At 39.9% G+C, this 19,592-nt stretch overlaps 1 protein-coding gene across 2 annotated transcripts in view; it reads right to left on the minus strand.

Moving 5' to 3' along the window:
• The window catches only part of cacna2d3 (calcium channel, voltage dependent, alpha2/delta subunit 3), a 32,025-nt gene extending 13,890 nt beyond the window's left edge, over nucleotides 1-18,135 (minus strand). Inside the window, exons 1-13 of one of the 2 annotated variants that reach the window (XM_034236196.1) lie at nucleotides 17,901-18,135; nucleotides 16,223-16,304; nucleotides 14,348-14,566; nucleotides 12,741-12,857; nucleotides 11,053-11,112; nucleotides 6,862-7,024; nucleotides 6,175-6,306; nucleotides 4,436-4,496; nucleotides 4,154-4,304; nucleotides 3,906-3,980; nucleotides 3,713-3,802; nucleotides 1,339-1,452; nucleotides 271-349 (exon numbers count right to left, since the gene is read on the minus strand). In XM_034236196.1, coding sequence (XP_034092087.1) covers nucleotides 271-349; nucleotides 1,339-1,452; nucleotides 3,713-3,802; nucleotides 3,906-3,980; nucleotides 4,154-4,304; nucleotides 4,436-4,496; nucleotides 6,175-6,306; nucleotides 6,862-7,024; nucleotides 11,053-11,112; nucleotides 12,741-12,857; nucleotides 14,348-14,566; nucleotides 16,223-16,304; nucleotides 17,901-18,031 — 1,474 coding nt within the window. In that variant the 5' untranslated portion in view covers nucleotides 18,032-18,135. The remainder of the gene's footprint in view (nucleotides 1-270; nucleotides 350-1,338; nucleotides 1,453-3,712; nucleotides 3,803-3,905; nucleotides 3,981-4,153; nucleotides 4,305-4,435; nucleotides 4,497-6,174; nucleotides 6,307-6,861; nucleotides 7,025-11,052; nucleotides 11,113-12,740; nucleotides 12,858-14,347; nucleotides 14,567-16,222; nucleotides 16,305-17,900) is intronic. The other variant, XM_034236194.1, reaches the window with a different exon arrangement.
• Nucleotides 18,136-19,592: the final 1,457 nt, after the last annotated feature.

Genomic DNA, 19,592 nt, shown 5'->3' on the forward strand with positions numbered 1-19,592 from the left:
GGGGAGACACTCTGACAGGAAGAGGGATTAGAGCGGATTGACCTCTGACCCCCCCCCCCCAAGTGCCACTTCATTGCCTCTTGGCGAAAAGAGTCTGAGCCAGCACATACACATACATGCACACACGCAAATACACACCACTCACACATACACTGCCTAACCACACGGTTACCCACACATCCTCAACCGTCGTCGTATCACTCCACAGAAGCATCAGCTCGACTCTGACAGGAAGCTGTCCTGATCAGTGTTTATCAAAAAATCCCAAACCTTTGTTGGCACAAGCCATCCACTTGAGGTTATCAGCAAATGCAGACTCTCGTCCAATCAGGTATGGGAATATTCGCACCTGTGCAGAGGACACATGGATGTCGACAGTTTCAAAGATGGAAGGATTACAAAAAAACATGCAAAGTGAGGCGACTCCTTCGTGCTTTGTCTTCCTGTGCTGCTTCTATCAGGCTTTGGAGCAAGAAGTAGCTGCATGTTTTTACATCCTTGTAAGGAAACACTAAGCATTACGCTGCTTTTTTATCATTCTATCAACTATCATTCACTCCATTTTTGTCTGTGTGTTTAACAATAAGCTTTTTCTCCGTTTGCTCATTCTGTAGCTGATTTCAGTTCATGTTCTTTTGTCGGGGTTTGGCATTAGGGCATGTTTCTCTGTCCTTTTCGAGAACTCAGTGTGACATTTTGTCAAACCTGCACGGCTCATTGGCTCCAGATGCTTTGCTAAGCATGAAGCATATAGAAATCAGTGAATGGCGGCCCTGAGGGTGTAAGGGGGGGGGGGGTTATTCAGCCAAATACTGCCCTGTACCCTGCCACACACTGCCAGCACACATATGCTTGGGAGGACTGAACAAAAGCCCCTGGGCTGTTGTTTTTATTGCTTTGTGAGTGGCACAGCAAACCATTTAATTTCAATTGCATTTAGGTCTCACAAAGGGAGGTTAACAAAAGATTTTAAAGTCGTCCTTGAGTCCAGGAAGAAAGCAGAGGGGGGGGGGGAACAGAGAAAGAGCTGCTTGCACTGTAAAGAAGGGAGACATGTTGCGTTGTAATGCACCAACACATGAACAACTGCATATGACATAGATGGTGCCTTACAGAGTTCTGAGTGGTAATGAAGTAATAAACCAATTCCTCAAAACATCAAGACAGGAGCTCCAGCTGCCATTAAGTGTTCAAATGTACATTTATCCCTGCTGTAAGAAACATGCTGAGCAAGCAGAACATTCTGAATAAGGACACTAATAACGTTTACAAGATTGACACCGTGAAGAACAGAAGAGAGGGGGAAAGAAAGAAAGAAAGAAAGAAAGAGAAACCCACCTTTCTTTCTGGCCAGTTGTACTTCTCAAAAACGTCGTCATACATTTCTGTCGCCCCGTCAGTCACGAGCATTATGGCCTGGCTGCACAAACTGCCACGTCCAGTTTGATTAAACTGCAGAAAGACATAAAAACCATAAAGATTTAAAGTAAAAAAAACTAAAATATAACCTATATGCATTGTTATTGAAACATTAAACAAACAGAGCTGTCTGTTTCCATGGTAAATGACTTTGCAGCCATCAGCCAATACAGTACAGATAATGTCTTGGTAAATAAAGAGTGTGCTCCACTTTATTCTGATGCCAGAAGATGCATCGCAGTAATTAAGTGGTTTATTGACCTGTAACGGAGTCAAAGTGGAGAGAAAAAGGAGGCGTGGAGTGACACGATGACGGGATTAAACCTGTAGAGCTACTCTCAAATCACTGAGGCCTTCAGATCTCTCTGAGAACATCTTGTAGAAACTGTGATGCCATGTCATGTAAGAAGTTACATTCATGTCTGGTGATAACTGTCTCACCACTCTACCAGGATGTATATGTTCTGGCTTCATAATGGCTGGGCACAGTCATTCCATTATGTCCGTCGTACAAAACATATACAAGTTCATTATTATAATTTGTTTTAATTGTTATCTATTATTTTATGTTCAATTTTAATGAAATGTTAATTGTTTTGCTCACAACAGACCTTTTTTTCACAGTTAACTTTATGATTTGCCGCAGGAAAAAAAAAGCTCAGGTGTAATTAATAATTGTAGCAGTTGCTCTCTTTTATTAAGTTGCCCAGTAAGCAGTGACAGTGAGCAATCATGCACAACACCATGAGTCTGACACTGGAGAAACGGACCCATAGTTTCATTTATTTGATCCGTGTTCTCAGTAAAGAAGTCGTTGCAGTGAGCATCCCGCAGTTTGTGTGAAATCTTCAACAAGCTCAAAACTCAAATGGCTGATATGAGAGGGTCAACAGCTTCTCTGATTCACCAGATGTCTTCATTTTCTCTTTCACTTCAGCTCGTTTCCTACCTGCATCTGCTTCTTTCCCATTGTTTAACAACCATCACAGCACATACACGCTATGTATGCTTTCCTTGCTGGTGTTGCTGATTTGGACATGCTCTGAGTTTGTTATGTTATAAAGAAATATATTATTTCTAATGTGGGGTCTTTATTCCCTGAGGCAGTGACAGAGTGAGTGTCTGTACTGTCTGCTGCTGAGCATCTGTCCTTCAGCTTAGCGCTTGTTTGAATATCATGCCATATGTTTCAGTATTGTAAGTAAATAAGGATGAGTAAATCTAAATGTTAACGATAAAAGACATAATCAATGACAGGGATCGTTAAACAATTGATGCTGATACAATCTAATCAATCTCCACCTTAGAGAGTTAAATCAATGATCTTGTTATAAAATCATTGAAAAAGGGAAAGATTTGGGAATAGTAATATATGGTGAAGTTTTATTATGCTCCTTTTTTAGTATTCTTCCACATCATCTGCCTGTGAGAGGGGGAGACGGTGCCTTATTCAATATCGTTTGTTTTCTTAATCGTAACGCTCCTCCTGCGAAAATGGTGCAGTGCTCTTCAAGTCAAGCATGTTTCTCTTTGATGTGGTCTTTGAAAGGATGCATTTCGACTTCATTCACTGGGCAGCGGTGTAGCAATGACTTTCAGCGGTAGGATACTGGCTACCTGATTACCATATTCATTGCATGGCTTTAATTAATCTGACAAATGCAGAGGTAAAAGCTGCAGTCCCTCAGCGGCGCAGGAAAGCTTGCCTGAAAACAGGGAGATAAAAGGAGTGCGGCGTGGCTCCTGGCCTTATCTGCTTTGTGTTCCAATCAGCCACGTTATTAATCATCAACATTAATTAGAGCCATTAATCATGATTCAGAATAGATGTGTCTGTGTTTGGAGGGCGGAACAGGGATAGCACTGGAGCGTTTCGACAGCCGACACACCTCCCAAACGCTCAAATATAACCGACTGGAGTGTGCTACTTTTAATGATTAGCAGAGAACATGCAGAGGGTTGTACTTGAACACTTCCCTTCACTGAAAAAATAGTAGCTTATAAAATGAAAGTTTTCCCCATGTTCACGTGGAGTCCTTCAGTTAAATGAAACCTAAGCAGATATGTCATAACAGGGAAGATATTCATTATTGTAAGTTCAAATGAATCGATAAATAAATGATTAATGTTGGGAAAACGTATGAATACTCAACAGAATTGTCACACAATCTGTTAACAGTAGACTTTAGGGATATATTACTTCAGTGGAATATAGACTTGCTTTGTGTTTGCACAGCATCCCTATCAATGTGTCAGTCGCAGAGTGAGAGCGGTTTACTGTACGGGAACTTACTTCATTCAGGATTGTGAACGCTTCAGCCAGAGCGACGCCCAGCAGCCCGATCCCCTTAGCAAACAGCTTTTTCAGATGTTCGCGGAAATGCTAGCAATAAAATCAAATATAAACATTTCAAACATCAATCACAGAAATTCAAGCTGAAACAATCCACATACATTCATCACATATCAGAATGAGCTCGACTCACGTCTTTATTGGTCCTGTCGGCTCGGACCAGAGTGCCATTCAAACAAGGCTCCACATAGTGGATCTCCTGATTATACTGTGGGATGCAAAAACATTTAGATACATCCATACATACCGAGAAATCCATACTTAACACAGAAATGTGACAATATTTTGTTAAGATTACAGACAGTGAAACCAGGCTGAAGACAGAGACATGCACAAACAAATAAAGACACAAACTAAGGAAAAGTTGAAGTAAAAACGTACTGCAATGACGTTGAAGAAGTCATCATCTCCAAGTGTGTCTAATATGGAGGAGACCGTCTGCCTGGCGATGGTCAGCCTCAGTCCTTTCATGCTTCCACTCACATCGATTAAGATGACAACATCTTTAGGGGACGTTGCTGCTTGAATATACCTGGAATGTTACATAACACATTTTGACACCTTGTCACAGTAATAAGTAAGACATTGAGAAATATTGCAGACAATAAAATGCAGTAACTAGAGCCAGAGCAGCACATTGGGGTCTAGTCTGTAGAGGCTTACCACTTCCTGTTTCTACAGTCAAATCCAATCACACCATGTTCATCTGGATGCCACTTTACTCCTGAAAAGTAGATCAGAAAGTAAGTAAAGAGAAGGAATGACATTCAACAGTTAATAAGCAACCTGAAAGATGAACTGCACCATATAGTGCATGTTGGGTTGTTTTATATTTAAAGCTGACTGTATTAAGTCATCACAAACAAGTTATACTTTACATTCACAGGGAGGTTACCAACAATGCTGTAAGTTGAAAAGGCTTTGTTTTTTTTAAATGGGTGACCATTAATTGAGTTTTAGATGAATTAAATCCTACATATATAACAGTGTAGATAGAAGAACCTTCAATTGACTAACAGAACAAATGCACTGTGTAAAACAAAAGTCTTACATTCAAAATGTTTCTAATTACAAAAGTATTAAAAGTAGATAAATGCATCATTAGCTAAATAAACTGCTAAATAGCCTAAGTGCTATATTACTATAGTGTTGGATCATAAATATTCAACTGGATACATTAAAAGCTATGAAAAACTTTTTTCTCAATAAATTATTTTACTGTGAGAAATGCAGTCCTGCATGGAAATACATGTTTTTGCAAAGGTTAGAAGAGTTGTCGTAACTTAAAGCAGGCGGGCCTCAGATTAAACCACGTGTTGTCACATATCTCTGAGCAACACACAGACACAGTCCCGATGAAGCAGTTGCACTGTTAATTGCTCAATAAATAACAACTTAAAATGGTTGATCATGTCACGGATATTTAGGATTATTGGTTTTTAGCATGTACCTTGATGTTGTAGTTAGTCAAGGAGAGGGTTATTATTAACTGCATATATACAAATATACCATATCTTCTAAACTGGTCCTATCTTTTGTATAGAAAATCTTTATCTGAAAGGAGGGGGAAATAAATGAAAAGTGAAAAGTGCGAAATCTCCCTTACATTTCCTTAGAGTAAAAGATAAAGGTTCAGAAAATAAAGGTACTCGAGTAAGGTTCAGGAGATGTCACATGCCCAAGTGCTTGAGTAAATGTACTTAGTCACTTTCCAATACTGTCCACGGTATAATCTATGTATTTTGGGGATCTATCTGTCTTTATTCATTTGAAAACTCTCTGGATATTTCATAAAGCAGGAACCCAGAATCCAAGAAGAGTTAGAAGAGTGCTTTTTGAATATATGATATACATGATGAATACATTGGTACAACTAAAGTAGTGTGGAGTGATCTCCTTAATATAAATGGTTTCAAATTAAAACACACCAAGTCTATGTCTGTATTGTAATATCCTCATCAGCTGTCTTTCTGTAGCGCTACCTTAGCACTGCAGTGTTTCAATGTAACAGTCTGATGGGTTCGGTTGGATTCAGCAGCCACGCGCTGTTCCTCAGCACGACAGCAGACCCACACTGGCAAATTCTGATTAATTACAGTCTGTATATCCTCTCTGATGGTCTGTACAATTACAACATTAGCCAAATTACCCCTTTAGTGATTCTAAATCATTTGTTCTGATCTGTTTTTTTTTGTCTTGTACTGTCGTCTGATGGCTCTGGCTCACACACACACACACACACACACACACACACACACACACACACACACACACACACACACACACACACACACACACACACACACACACACACACACACACACACACACACACACACACACACAGGACAGACAGTTAAAAGCAACGACAGACAGACAGACTGACGCATTGACAGCACTCACCAGGGTACTGCCTGAAGAAACCTTTGGCGCTCCCAAAGTACTGCCAGATCAGCGTTGGGTCTCTTTCAAAATTATCCACGAATACTTTATTCAGAGCCTCGGACCAGTAAACTCCGTTCACTATATCAGGATCTGAGGAGGATGTGGGGAAAAGGCAGAGAAAAGAGGAGAAACTACTTAATTAAATGGTGATAATAGTCATCATCCTGGTTACTATTACAGAGTGCACAGTTGACCTTTGTCCCTTATTGACCCCCCTGAAGGAGATACAAAGCCTGTGACTAAATCATCCCCTTCCCTCCTCCTGCTGGACGAGCCTCCCTTTGTGCTGTGAACAGAGACTTATGGGGAGTTCATTACAGCCAAACAAAAGCTGCCCTGGTGATTCACAGAGCGAGGTGACACACTCCGTTAAAAAACAAGAAGCGACTGAACAGCAAGCGTATGACAAACATCTCTCCCACCCCACCCCCTGCTCACCACTCTTTTCCAGTCTCCTTGAGAGGTCTGCAGTTGCTTTCCCTTTATGTTTGGACTGTTATTGATCCCACAATTCCACTTCTCCCAGGCCGTGACACTGATACAGAATTAGCTACCATTTCTCTCTCTCTCCACTTACTTTCTTCCCTCCTGTTCTCCTCCCAGTTCATCAGGTGAATATCACTCACATGATGACAGAGCTCTCACCTTTGTTGTACATGTTGGTCGGCACCTGCACCACGCTGAGGCTCAGGTTGACTGACAGGTTATTGAAATGGTCGTTGGGCTCCAGGAGGAACTCTCCGCCGAGCTCTACGTTATTGCCCTCCTCGTCCACCTCATTGATCAGCACGGCGTTGAAGTACTCGTACTGAGGAAAAGAGAGAATAGTTTTACATTAACTGTAATAAAACTTGATATTGTGTTGGTATTAGTGCTTAAAAGATAGGTTTGTTTAAACCAAACTAGCTTTAAGCAATTCTTCCGATCTCAAATGTAACTGAAGAAATGTATCTTGCTTAAATCATTCTTCCATCAGGAAAATCTATCAAAAATTATCTTCAAAAAGGGATTTTAATGTAAGTGATGGAGTAGAAAGATATCCACTCTAAAGTTCAACCAAGTCTGAGCGTTCCAAGTACCCTCTAAAGTTAGTCGTTTTAGTTTTAGAAGAATACGGGATAGATTTTATCACGGCCAGTATGGACAGGAACAACTATAAGACTATGCATCTAGGATTGTAAGTTATGTAAGTACTTAAGGGGTTACACACTTTTCCCTCATAAAGTTAATGCTTTTCTCCCACGCAATATTTATCAAAACATATAACAATGTGTGCTTTGTCCTCACAACAGAATAAGCTCATAATAACGAAAGAAAAAGTAAAGATGACAGAATGAAGTACTGCAAATAAAGCAAGTATCCCAATAAAATAAGATAATAAAATAGGGTTTAAATGATTCATAATTACATGGTTTCATAGCTTCCCACAATCTGGAAATATTACACAACATGTTTATATTGCATTTATTTGAAAGAGGCTTATGACTAAAAGTATCCAAGTAATTTCCTCCAATTACAAACAACATTTGTGATTCATTTGGTGGCTTTCTCAGCGACGCTTTGCTTTGTGAAATGTGTATTCACTACAGCAGCTCTAATAGTCAGTATCATGTAAGGAGAAGTGCAAAAAGGACTAGTGAAAAGTATTGCCTCTTTAAAGTGAAACTCAACAGTTTGTCTGTCCTGTCCTTCACTAACTGCAGAAGAAGGACTACCTCATCTGAGCGGCCTCTCTGTGGCCTGTGCTTCTTATATTGGCTGCACCGAGAGAGGGAGGAGGAGAGAGAGAGAGAGAGAGGAGAGCGACGAGATGAGGAGGAGAGAGAGAAGAGAGAGAGAGAGAGTGAAAGAGGAGAGAGAAGAGAGAGAGACGAGAGAGAGAGATGAGGAGAGAGAGAGAGATAGAGAGAGAGAGAGAGAGGGATAGAGGAGAGATGGGTGATGGACTCTACAGCATCACACTCGGGGGATGGCCGCACGGGCATCACCATCAAGCAGCCGCAGACAGCTCATACCACGCCTGAGCAGCTCCCTGACGAGCTGCGGCAGGGCGGGTTGTGGTGGTGGGTGTGTGTTGCTGCAGAGGGGAGAGCGGGGAGAGAAACGTGCACCCTCAGCAGAACTGATAGTGCTGTAGAGAGGCACGTTAACCACCAAGGGTTATTACTGAGCAGGCCATGGACACTGCAGCTCTCTGAGACGCCCCACCGACTCTCGCACCACCGCAGTTAGCTGGAGGCCCTGCTGCAGAATGAGGAGCTACATTACAGGCTACTGGGTCTTAATGTGTACCGCCAAAGTCTGGAGACAGTTGGTCCAAATAAGACTTCTCTCTTTTCCCTGAAGGTTTAACAGGCCCTGACTTTGCTGCGTTTTCTATAACGAAAAGCTTCGTAGTCGAATAACTTGTTTAGAAGCTGCGCACTGATTTTTTATGGATCACATTGTTCAAGGGGACGTGTTTTTTTAGATGTTCGGTACAGTAATATTTGATCCACCAAAAATATACTTTATTTTATAGCACAATCCCCCTTGTATAGTTGTATCTTTGATATAGGCAAAATAACTACATTCTTTTTCTTAAATATGATTCTTAGAAACCACTGTGATAACAGCAACCAATAAAACAAATATAATCATGTAGCATTTTAATAACATACTTCTCTTCCATTTAAATGAACGTAAAATACTAAACATTAATTTTAAATCACACAATACCTTTTATATGCTTAAAAGATGTAAGGGGAAAACGCAGTGGGCCTTTTCCTTAAGGCTTCTTAAGACAAGGTTTTGGGACAAAGGTTAAAAAGAGCTTGAATGCAGACAAGGAACATTAAATGCAAACACTATGCGCCTTAATTTAAAATTAAAATGTAGATAACATTAACATTTCATATTTCTGACATATATCCAAATGTTCCTGATTTTTACATCAGACTCTTTTTCTAGGTCCACATACATGTCGAGAGTTAAAGGTTAAGCTCTATTAGAAAACATTAAGCCAAATAAACTTTAAGCCAAGAAACATTAATGTAAATAACATTTTAGAACCAAGTTTCTTTTTGTAGATTTTATCTGCACACCCTTGAACTTCTGACTATGATCGGGTCAATGCAAAACACCAACTGTCCTGACACGAAGCAGCTGAGATAAGAGCAGCCGGCTTATCTCATTGTGGTCAGTGAAATGGTGCATGAAAAATGTGCAGTGTCAGGGGAGGCGAGGCTGGCTAAATGATGCCACGAGGAGTAATATCATGATATCACATCATTATCGCAGGATATTGAATTTTCCTTATTATTTGTATGGCCTTTAAGATGAAATGTCTTTGATGGGCCTGTGCTGAATACAATAGCTTGAAAAAAAATTCAATCTAAAAGCTTAAATTAACTAAATCATTTATTGTCATATAGAGGTATTTAAAAAATAGTTAGAATAGAAACATATATTTGACCTATAAAAAAAATCCAACGCACCTATCATATAGTATATTTTGCAGAATTGTTATGAAAACGTTTTATCTAAATATATATTTTAAGGAATTTGTATTAATACTGGTGTTGTATTATATTTTTGGAGTCCATATATATTGTTCGATTTAATGGTTTGAAAGATGAAGAGATATAAGAGATATATTGTCAATGACATTTAGAGAAGGAAGTCTTGTTTAAAAAGATGATAAATAACATTCATTAAAAAGATGTAATAAAAACAAGTCCTATTGGCTTCATGCATAAATCTTTCAGTAAAATATATGTTTGTAAATAATTAGCTTTAGAGGGGAAATCCATACTGTATGGAATATGTATTAAAGAAGAGGTAAAATATGATTAACGATAAAGGCTTAAACTAATAAATAACAATTCCTTAGTAAAAAATGATCAGTCGTTTTTTCGTAGAAAGTGCTCAAAGGTGGGAACAAGGAAGGGAAATGCATTCCTATGATGTAAATGCTACTATTAACTGTAAAGTACCGTCGTTATTTCAGTGTATTGTTGCTCGAGTGGGTTTCCAATTTAGAGCCATGAAAGTGAAACAATGCGCCGCGCAAAAGAGTTTCATTTGTCTTTGTCCGGTGAGAGAGAGAGGGAGGGAGAGACAGAGAGGGAGGGAGGAGAGAGAGAGAGAGAGAGAGAGAGAGAGAGAGAGAGAGAGAGAGAGAGAGAGAGAGAGAGAGAGAGAGAGAGAGACCAACAAACCACAGAAATACTGCATTCCCTCTGCAGACACTTGGAGGCTCAGTGTGCCGTGGAAATCCGCACTGTGAGAGCCTCTGAACAACGTCCTGAAGAGCATTCAGTGTAAAATACGACTAAAATGAAAATCACTGCAGGCCGACTTCTATCTCCATTTTTTAAAATCGCTGCCTTAGTCACAAAGAACGAGTCCTAATTATCTCTCTCCTGGAAAAATGTTACTACTTTAATCGAAATATTTAACCATGCATTACAACCTGCAGCACATCTTTTAATTCTGCATTCATCAGGATTATATGATATTCGCTCGCCGGCTGCAGCAGCACAGGCTTGCTTTGAGCAACGATAACATGTAAAAACAGTCAGTGTGAGTTATGGCAGCATGGCACTGCAGCCTTCAATATGTGCGGCATTGCTTATAAAAGAAGCGTTATGTATCAAAGCGCTGACAGGACTTGAGTGTGAAGGGCGATGCCAACGCAATTAAAGACTTTTAGGGCCTATTACCCTTCTCTAACCTTGCAGCATCTCCTCCCTTGCCCAACTAAAAATAATGCATCCTGGTCTAACACGATGTCACACCTATTTTAAAGAATAATTATATCCCTGTTTACTTTTCTTTGTCGTGGACAAACCTCACCTGCAGGTCGGGATTATCTTCATGCTGATGGTGTGCTTCTTCTGCTGCCTCCACCAGCCGCTGAGGGGCGGAGAAAATGGTGGTTAATAATGTATTGTAAAGGCAATGTTATAGGTTAAACATACATGCAACTCAATTACAAAAAAACGTTGATATTTACGTTAGCGAAATATTCAGCATTCGCTATATCCTTCCACAAACTTCGACTAAATCCATTTATTCCCAGAAGTTTTTCTACACCCGCAGCTCTCTGTATTTGTAAAACGTGCTGTTTTTGCCACTCAATTATTTTCAACTTTAACAAAATGTCATTCCATTGAAGAGGAACATGATGGAGGACCAATGCCTGACTTTAGATTAATCTTTGGACGGAGTCCATGTCCATCTTTTTAAATTGAACTCAATAATAGGTTTTGTTGACAGAACTGTTAGTTTCTTCCTCTTGGCAAACCTTGCGTTATTTGTTTGTAAGGACACAAATATGCATAAAATGTAGGGCAGTCATACTGTGGAGTGCTCATGTGAAATGATTGATGGAGGCAGGATTTCATGCCGCGATAATAACTGGATTCTGTAAAATGTGCTTTGCTCTGATTTTCCGGGGGAAATGCCACCTAAACGTTACAGTCACAGTCACTCACATCCTCGAGCCAGGCAGGTAATTAACACCTCTCACATGTGTCAAAATAACTGCTATATAAACACAACTGCGGCGCTGTGGCAAAATGCAATTGACCTTGCGGTGAGATTTCATGTCGTCAGCAGATGGAAAATAAAAAAATAGCATCAAGGAATAAATATATGTTTTTCTGATTTATAATAGAGAATATGCATGTTTTAAACCTGCAGACAGGCGACCTACAACACTTTATTGAGGTCACTTCCTCATTTTAAACTCCTTTTCAATTTGGAGAAAGTGATGACGTCATTAGATTAGTAGCTAGCTTCACACGTGTAGTGTTTTTTTTACGACCGTTACATTTGTGCCATTTATTGTTTTTACCTAATTAAAAAAAAATGCCCTTATACATCGATGTATCTCATGGAATACAATCATGTTAATTAAATTAAGCGTTTTTGTTTACGTGTCATTTATAAACTGAGCTGTAATGAAGTGTCGCACACATGGGATCAGGCGGGGGGAGATAAACGTTATCATTTCCCAGCAGTCCCTGCGAGGTGCAGCATTACAATGGTTACAAGATCCTCTGCGCTGGGGTCACAGACAGGCTGCTGCTGGGAGGCTGACAAAGGCTCAGGCCTGCAATAAATTACATGAGACCATATTCAAAATGGACCTTTCCATTAACAATGAGATGTTGGTCTTTGAACACAGCACAATAGTCTGCTTTTTAAGTGATCATGTGCTTGATTTAGGGACTGCAGGAAGGCCTTTTGTGGTTGAAAACAAAATCTTACACTTTATAAGAAAACATATGACAGTCCCCATTCATATTATTCTTTTGACCTTTTAAGACACAATGCAGCCTTAACCAAATATCACAAACCAATAAAACAGTGTTCTCCCCTTTTAAACCATCATTTACCAAAACAATAATGTTCACATAGTCTCTCAATCACACATTAGTAGATTTAGCAATTGCAGAAAATGATGGCAAGCTCAATGAAATTCTGCAGATTGTTCCTGAAATATGAGATGCCTTTTTTTAAGAACATATTGCACATACCCTGGTTGCCTCTGCTTTTTTCCAGAACACTTCCTCCAGCTTCAAAGCCAGGTTCTTGACCAGCTTCACCCCATCAATTTCTTCAACTCTGACTGACTTTTCAGGTTCTTTATATTTCTGAAAATAATCAAAATGTGGCATTCACACATATATTCACACATATTGTAACTCTTATAAAACTGGCTGCAAGAAAAAAAACTGCTAACCTAATGAGTTAATGTGGTTGATTAACCGATCCGGATTAACACATTAGGGGTGAATTAAATGTCCACTTAATAAGACAAAAAAAACCAGATAAGATAATTAGGATAATCCTCTTTCTGTGTGCGTTGTACAACATCTAAGAGCACTTTTGTTTCCCAGCGTCCCACTCCAGAGAGGATGGGAATTGTTAAACAAGGCTTATAAGAATTCACATGTTGGCTGACAAGCTGCATGCATCCAGTCTCAGATGAACGGTTGATAAAAACCCTCCCTGCAACACAGAGTGATTGATAGTCTTTATCCTGTCGCAGTCATTGGCTGCACATATTGCTCCTTTATCTGTGATTGGCTGGAGATGGCCATGTTGTGTGGCCGGTATAGGGGGCGGGGCTGGATCTGAAGGCTATGCATGGTAAGAGGGTAATTGAAATGGAGTCAAAGCACAGGAGAAAGATAATAACGTGTCAAGCTTGGGCGATTCTGGGTAATGAACTACACCTCACATAATGCTGATTCTGCTGTATACACAGGACCTCCAGTGATACAGAACAAAGCCTGCCACAGCTCGGAGGAATATAACATTACATAATCCCAAAACCTGCCTCACACACACACACATTCACACTCTGAAACACAAAGCAAATAAAAACCTGATCCTCTCACGCCGTCCAGTCGGATTCCTAAATCTAAAATTATACATGGGCCACGTAAGGCACACATTCAAAGGCACACATTCAAACCATGATTCAAACACATTAAACATCGCTGGGACAAGACGCACACAAAAACACACACTCACCAGTACATGAGGCGACAAATTACCTACTGAAAGGAAGAGTGTGGGCTCTCAGTGAAGCAGAACAGTTCATTTCACGCCTGTCCTCCTCGCCTCAGCACCCGGAGTCCCCATGCCCCCCCATCCCCCCCGCCTCCCTACGCCCCCCTCACACTCCTCCAGTCATCAAGAGGAGGTTAAGCCCCATCCATCAAAAGCACTGATCATGGTTATTGATTAGAGCAATGACCAAAGCAGGAGGGAGGTGGGGAGCCTGTGAAGGAGCTGCGTTTCCCCCTCTGCAGAAATCTTAGTAAAATCGGGTAATTCACCATAAAAGCATCTAATGATCAGCCTTAATGACGAGCCCCTAACGACCCGTCAGCTCCCTCACAGCTCACTGCTTTGTGCTGACTGGCTCGGCACAGTTCTCTGCAGACATGCCTCCATGAACAGGAACACGGACAAAGTGCTTACATACACACAAAAAGAAAGGGGACAGATCTGCAGGGCATATAGCAAAAACAATTTGTACAAAGATGAAATATAATTGGGAAAACATTGAAGGGCATTGCTTCAGCCTCCACCACATGATTGAATATTAAATCTTATTTGATATTACTGTCACCTCAGTACAAGGAGGTCCTAGGTTTGGACCCAGGAGTCGCTTTCTATATGCCGTTTGAAAGCTCTCCCCATGTTTGCGTGGACTTCCTCTGATTCCTCCGCTCTCCTCCCACGCTGCGAGACATGCAGCATTTTTTGGGTTAATCCTGCCCTTGACCGGGGATCCGGGCTCAGAGCTGGAGTTGGTCCCTGGACGTGGTGCTGTGATGGCCCACAGATCCTAAAATAGTGAGCAGGGTCAAATGCAAAGGATTAGTAAGTGTGTCTCATGGTGTAACTTAACCTACAGAAAGAAAGTAAAGATTCGTCAAAGTCACAAAAAAACAGGGTGTCCCAGAAAACAGTTTACACAGGATTTATACTTTACATGAGTGACGCAGTCCTGTGATAAATGACAGCTCTTACAATGAAACCATGTTGTCGGAGAGGTGTTAATTCAATTCTACTGTCATTCTGCGGCTAATGTACGAGGTGTTAGTGAATTAAAGATGTAACATTAAAAAGTGTCTCCAATCTTTTCGTTCTTTCATATTGTGCATGCAATATACAATAGAGTTTAACTCAACACTACACCACAAACTACAGCAGAACATCTGAGACAAAACTGCTAAATAGCCAAACAAAAAGCGAACATTTTAGTTACAAATAGTTATAAATAGTTTGTGGCATGTCCTACAAAACCCAGCAAGCATTAAGTTTGACCCTACAGAATAAAATAAGCTTTAACTGCTGATTAGACAGAACAAATTGGAAATGTGAGTCGCAATCCTTCAAAAGCCATTATTTAGTTTGGTGATAGCCTCAAGTGCCAATATGCCTATTGGTTTGAGGTGTTATATACAGGTACACAACCCGTCATCAGTTTTACCTCTTCAACCCTCTTTGTACGTCCTTCTCTTGTTTTCCTTTATATATACAGTTTATGTTGTTTCCCAGTTCATTATATGTGTCCCATCATTATAGCCAAATCCAATCGTTGGACACATATAATGCACACGTTTTCCAGAACATTTACATTTGATGTAATGATGCAGACATACAAACACAGTGTGTTGGGTGTGTATATTTAACATGGTCATTAAGTATCCCCAGTCGAAACGAGTAAGAATGTAAAACAGAGTGGATATCCTTTTCCTAAATCTCTTTTGCAGTCTGTTAGCAGGTGTATTATAATCCAGTCTGTCTCCTTGTATTTGTACATAATAAGGAGAAATGTACAGCTAAAACCAGAGTCAATTCAGATTGAATGTCTTTTAAAACAAGTACAATTGCTGGCAAGGTTAAGTAGACTTCAGACACATTATAAGCCTGCTGATGAACAGACTCAGCGGAGGCCTGCGAGCACAGAGCACACATGTGCCATCAAGTGGTCAGAAAGGTAAATCTGCTGCAGCATCATCACTCAGTCGCTGCTGACTTCACTCATCATATCAACACTCCCTCCCTCACCCACTATCGAACACATCCACACACTTATTCAATTTGTCTCCTTGTCACATTCATATCCAGAGGTGGAAACTCTTGACTCCAGAGAGTTAACTGGAGAGATGAGAAGAGATGAGATGAGAGAGGAATCAGAGCCGTGGTTAATGGGCCGTGTCAAGAACAAACACACATTTGCGCAAGCATGCACGCATACAGACACACACACACGGAAACACACACATGCATGCACACACAAACACACACACATGGAGCCTTGTCCCTACTAAACACACCTGAGTCTCTTCTAAAACAACGCATCAGCATTCATCTGAGACACCAAAATGTCTCTGCAGCCATTACAGAGGGAATACAGCATTACATTGTACAATGTGTGTACATCAGACAAAAGGGTGAAAATACATTTGTTCAGACTGGGTGATAAGAAAACTACCTTTTGAAGGAGTTGGGATCCAGAATATTTTGCAGAAATTGATTTTATTTCTCCACCAAATGCAGAAGCCCAGAGCTTCACACTGAAAACAAAACAGACAAATAACAGTTTAGTCAAAAATCTCCTGAGTATGTTAAGATGTAAATAAAAATGAGTAAATAAATGTTAAGGAAATTGATTTAATTGAATATTTTTCAAAAAAAAACCATTGATAGTAAAGTAAGTACATTTATAGTAAATAATATTAGATGTTATTTTGAACATCAGTTAATGCTTTGAATGTGTTATCATTTTCTTCCACTGAATACTTCCTGTCCTCTCCTCACCCCAGCTCCTAAATGCCTTTAAGCTCGCCTCAGCTGTCACTTTCTTTTAGCTTTTTTTTCCTGACACGATCAGTCAAAAGATTATGGTCATGGCCCATTGTCCCTGACCTTCACTCTCCTGACAGAGGATTGCTTGTGATTCTGATGATCTATACTGTAGTTACTGGAGCTCCTTCCATTAAACTGCAAATTACTCTGGCTGAGCCTGCAGTGGAACACTGTACCTAAACATTTGAACAAGACGCATTTAAACGCCCTTAGAATTTGTTTATAGGATTGGGAAATTGTGGAAAACTACATTAGGAAAAGTATTTTATAATAAAAAAATAAAATAAGGATTTGCAGTTCTGAACAGTGTTTAACAAAAACAGCTGTTCTGATTTTCAACTCAATTGATGTTCTGTTTGTAAGGGTTTGCAAAAGATGTTGGGATATTAAACCAAACGAACTATTAAAAGAACTTGCAGGAAATGTTACTGCAATCTTTTTTGCACATTTTTGCCTTTTTGAGTTTTTGCACAAAATGTTAAAAATATATATAACTCTCATGAGTGTAATCCTCAGTCAGATTCACTTTTTGAATATTTACACATTAGACTTTTATTTAGAATTTTCCATACTCTTCTCAGGTTTTAGAAACAATTTGAAAAACAACATTTCACAAAAGCTTTTGCAATTAGAAAAGACAACAACCGTCTACTGCAAATAAGATCTGCTTTATAAAGACAATGTGATTCACTAACAGTACATTATTGGCATTATATGTGGACTATTGGAAATTATTAGATTACACATATAAAGGCCCGCAGCATTGAGATTGCAACTTTGCAACTTTAGAAATGTTCTTATAGATAAGAAGGTAATTTTTTGTTTCGTTTAAAATAATTTCCTTTTTATCAATTGGAATTTTTTTAAATGTGTGATAAAATATTTTATAGTTAAAATGGACACATATAATGATTATTATCAATTGACTGATTTATAAATTGCAGCCAAATACTATAAACCTCTTAGATCTAGCAGTTAAATCAACATTTCAGTTTCTCTACTTTTTGTTATATTTTTAGTCATGCTACTTTTCTTGCAAACATGCAAATGTGTCTTAACTAGGCCTGTGTGTGGTGTGGAAATAAACATACAATTAAACTTCACTTCTTAGTTTAATTGAATTCCACTTGAATGCAAATAAACGAATCTATCTGTACCTGTCCCTTTTCTATCCTCTTTTTTTTTTAAAAGGGGAACAAAATAATAGAATTCTGCATTATTAATGTCTACATTTCCTTTGTGTAACAGATCAACCTATCAGGTAACTCATGTGAAACAAAGTTGCAGAGGTGCTGCTCACTCACACTGACAGAGGGATCCCTGGCTGGGACCCCGACACCTCCACCACATCCAGCCCGACGAGGGTCCAGAGCAGGAGCAGGCTGCTGCTACTGCTGCACATGTGCGAGAACAGGAGGCTCCACTTCCCCAGCATCTTCCTGAGAGAAAGTCTCTGTACAGTAAAAACAATCCCGTCTCAGCCCCGTGCTGTTCTGCAGGACCGGTGCACCGTCTCCAGCCGCGAAACTGCCCGCACGTACCCTACTGTATATGAGAGAGAGAGAGAGGGAGAGAGAGAGAGAGAGGAAGAAAGAGAGAGAGATATATAGAGAGTCACCCTCCAGCCTACGCTGCTCATTCCGCCTTTTTACTCTGAAAGGGGACCCCCGCCCCCCCTCATCCGGCTTTCTGCTGCAGGACCTTTTATTCCTGTAAGCGTGTCGTCTGCGTTTCTGCACCGGAGCCCGAAAAGCTCGAGGAGGTAAAATGTGCCGAATCTGCTTCATGCAGACGAGGGGGGGGGGGGGGGGTCCTCTGTTCAGTCTCCAGCTGAGAAGAGGAGCCTGAACAGGTGTTACCGGACACAGAGCTGCAGACACTATTTAAATGCAATTGCAAAATAATGAAATCAAACAGCCCTCTTAACTTTGCTTTTGTCTGCGACTCGCTTCTCTCCAGTCGACTGTTCAGAAGTTGTTGCATGAAACGCTGATGCTGCATTATACTGTACACGCTTCATGTATTGCATTGTCTCCACGCTGCACACACAAAACAGCCGCAAAAGCTATATAACCGCAATTATATTTTGTAATGTATAGCATAATGAATTATTATGAACATAGAGGTTGAAATAAAAAGCACAGTATAAGGGGAGATTCTTGATTTACAATGGCTCTGTGGGCGATAATGGGACTGCAGATGTTTGATGAAGGCTTCCGCAATGCCAGCAGCACAGTAACACAAAAAACAGTGAGCACACTGAGTTCAAATAGATACTAACACAATGACCAAAATAAGAGAGCCAGTGGTGGAACAAGTCTCAAACTATTTGTTTTAGTAAGAGTTGCAATACAAAAATCTCCATTACAAGTGTGTCAGCTGAAATGTCCCATTTATCATTTATATAAATGGATTAAAGTTAAAGTCAATATGGATAAGAGATAAAGATATTTTTTATAGATTGGCATGGGACATATTTGTTATAAAAGGGAACGGGTATTGTTTTCTGCAGTATCAGCATGTTCCCATTTGAGCTGCTTTATGACATTCAATATTCAGCGGGAAGAAATGTGTTCTTTATTTTAACAGTAAATCAATATTACTTATGGTTTTTGGTGTGCCATAGTAACACAAAATGAAATGATTGTGAATATCAGATTGGATTGTGTTTTTCTGTTGATATAGACCCCTTTTTAACTGTGAGAAGAACTGTTACATTGTCCTCAAAAAAGAGAAGTCATACTCTAAGAAAATGGAGTTGTATAATCCGATATTACATACAAATACAAAGCACCTCATTAGAGAGGTTTAGTCCTCTAGGCTTGTTTTTTAATGTACTCGGTTTGTCTATTAATCATAAAGCAAAAGTCATCAGTCAGCTCTCTGTGGGAGTCAGGGCCAGACTGGGAAAATAAGTCAGGCTGGGAATTATACACCCAGCCAGGCCACTACCAGTTTTCTTTTGTGCCATTTTTCTGGATTTATTTGTCAATATT

Source organism: Gymnodraco acuticeps, unplaced genomic scaffold (genome assembly GCF_902827175.1).
Source record: "Gymnodraco acuticeps unplaced genomic scaffold, fGymAcu1.1, whole genome shotgun sequence".
Classification (NCBI taxonomy): Eukaryota; Metazoa; Chordata; class Actinopteri; order Perciformes; family Bathydraconidae; genus Gymnodraco; species Gymnodraco acuticeps.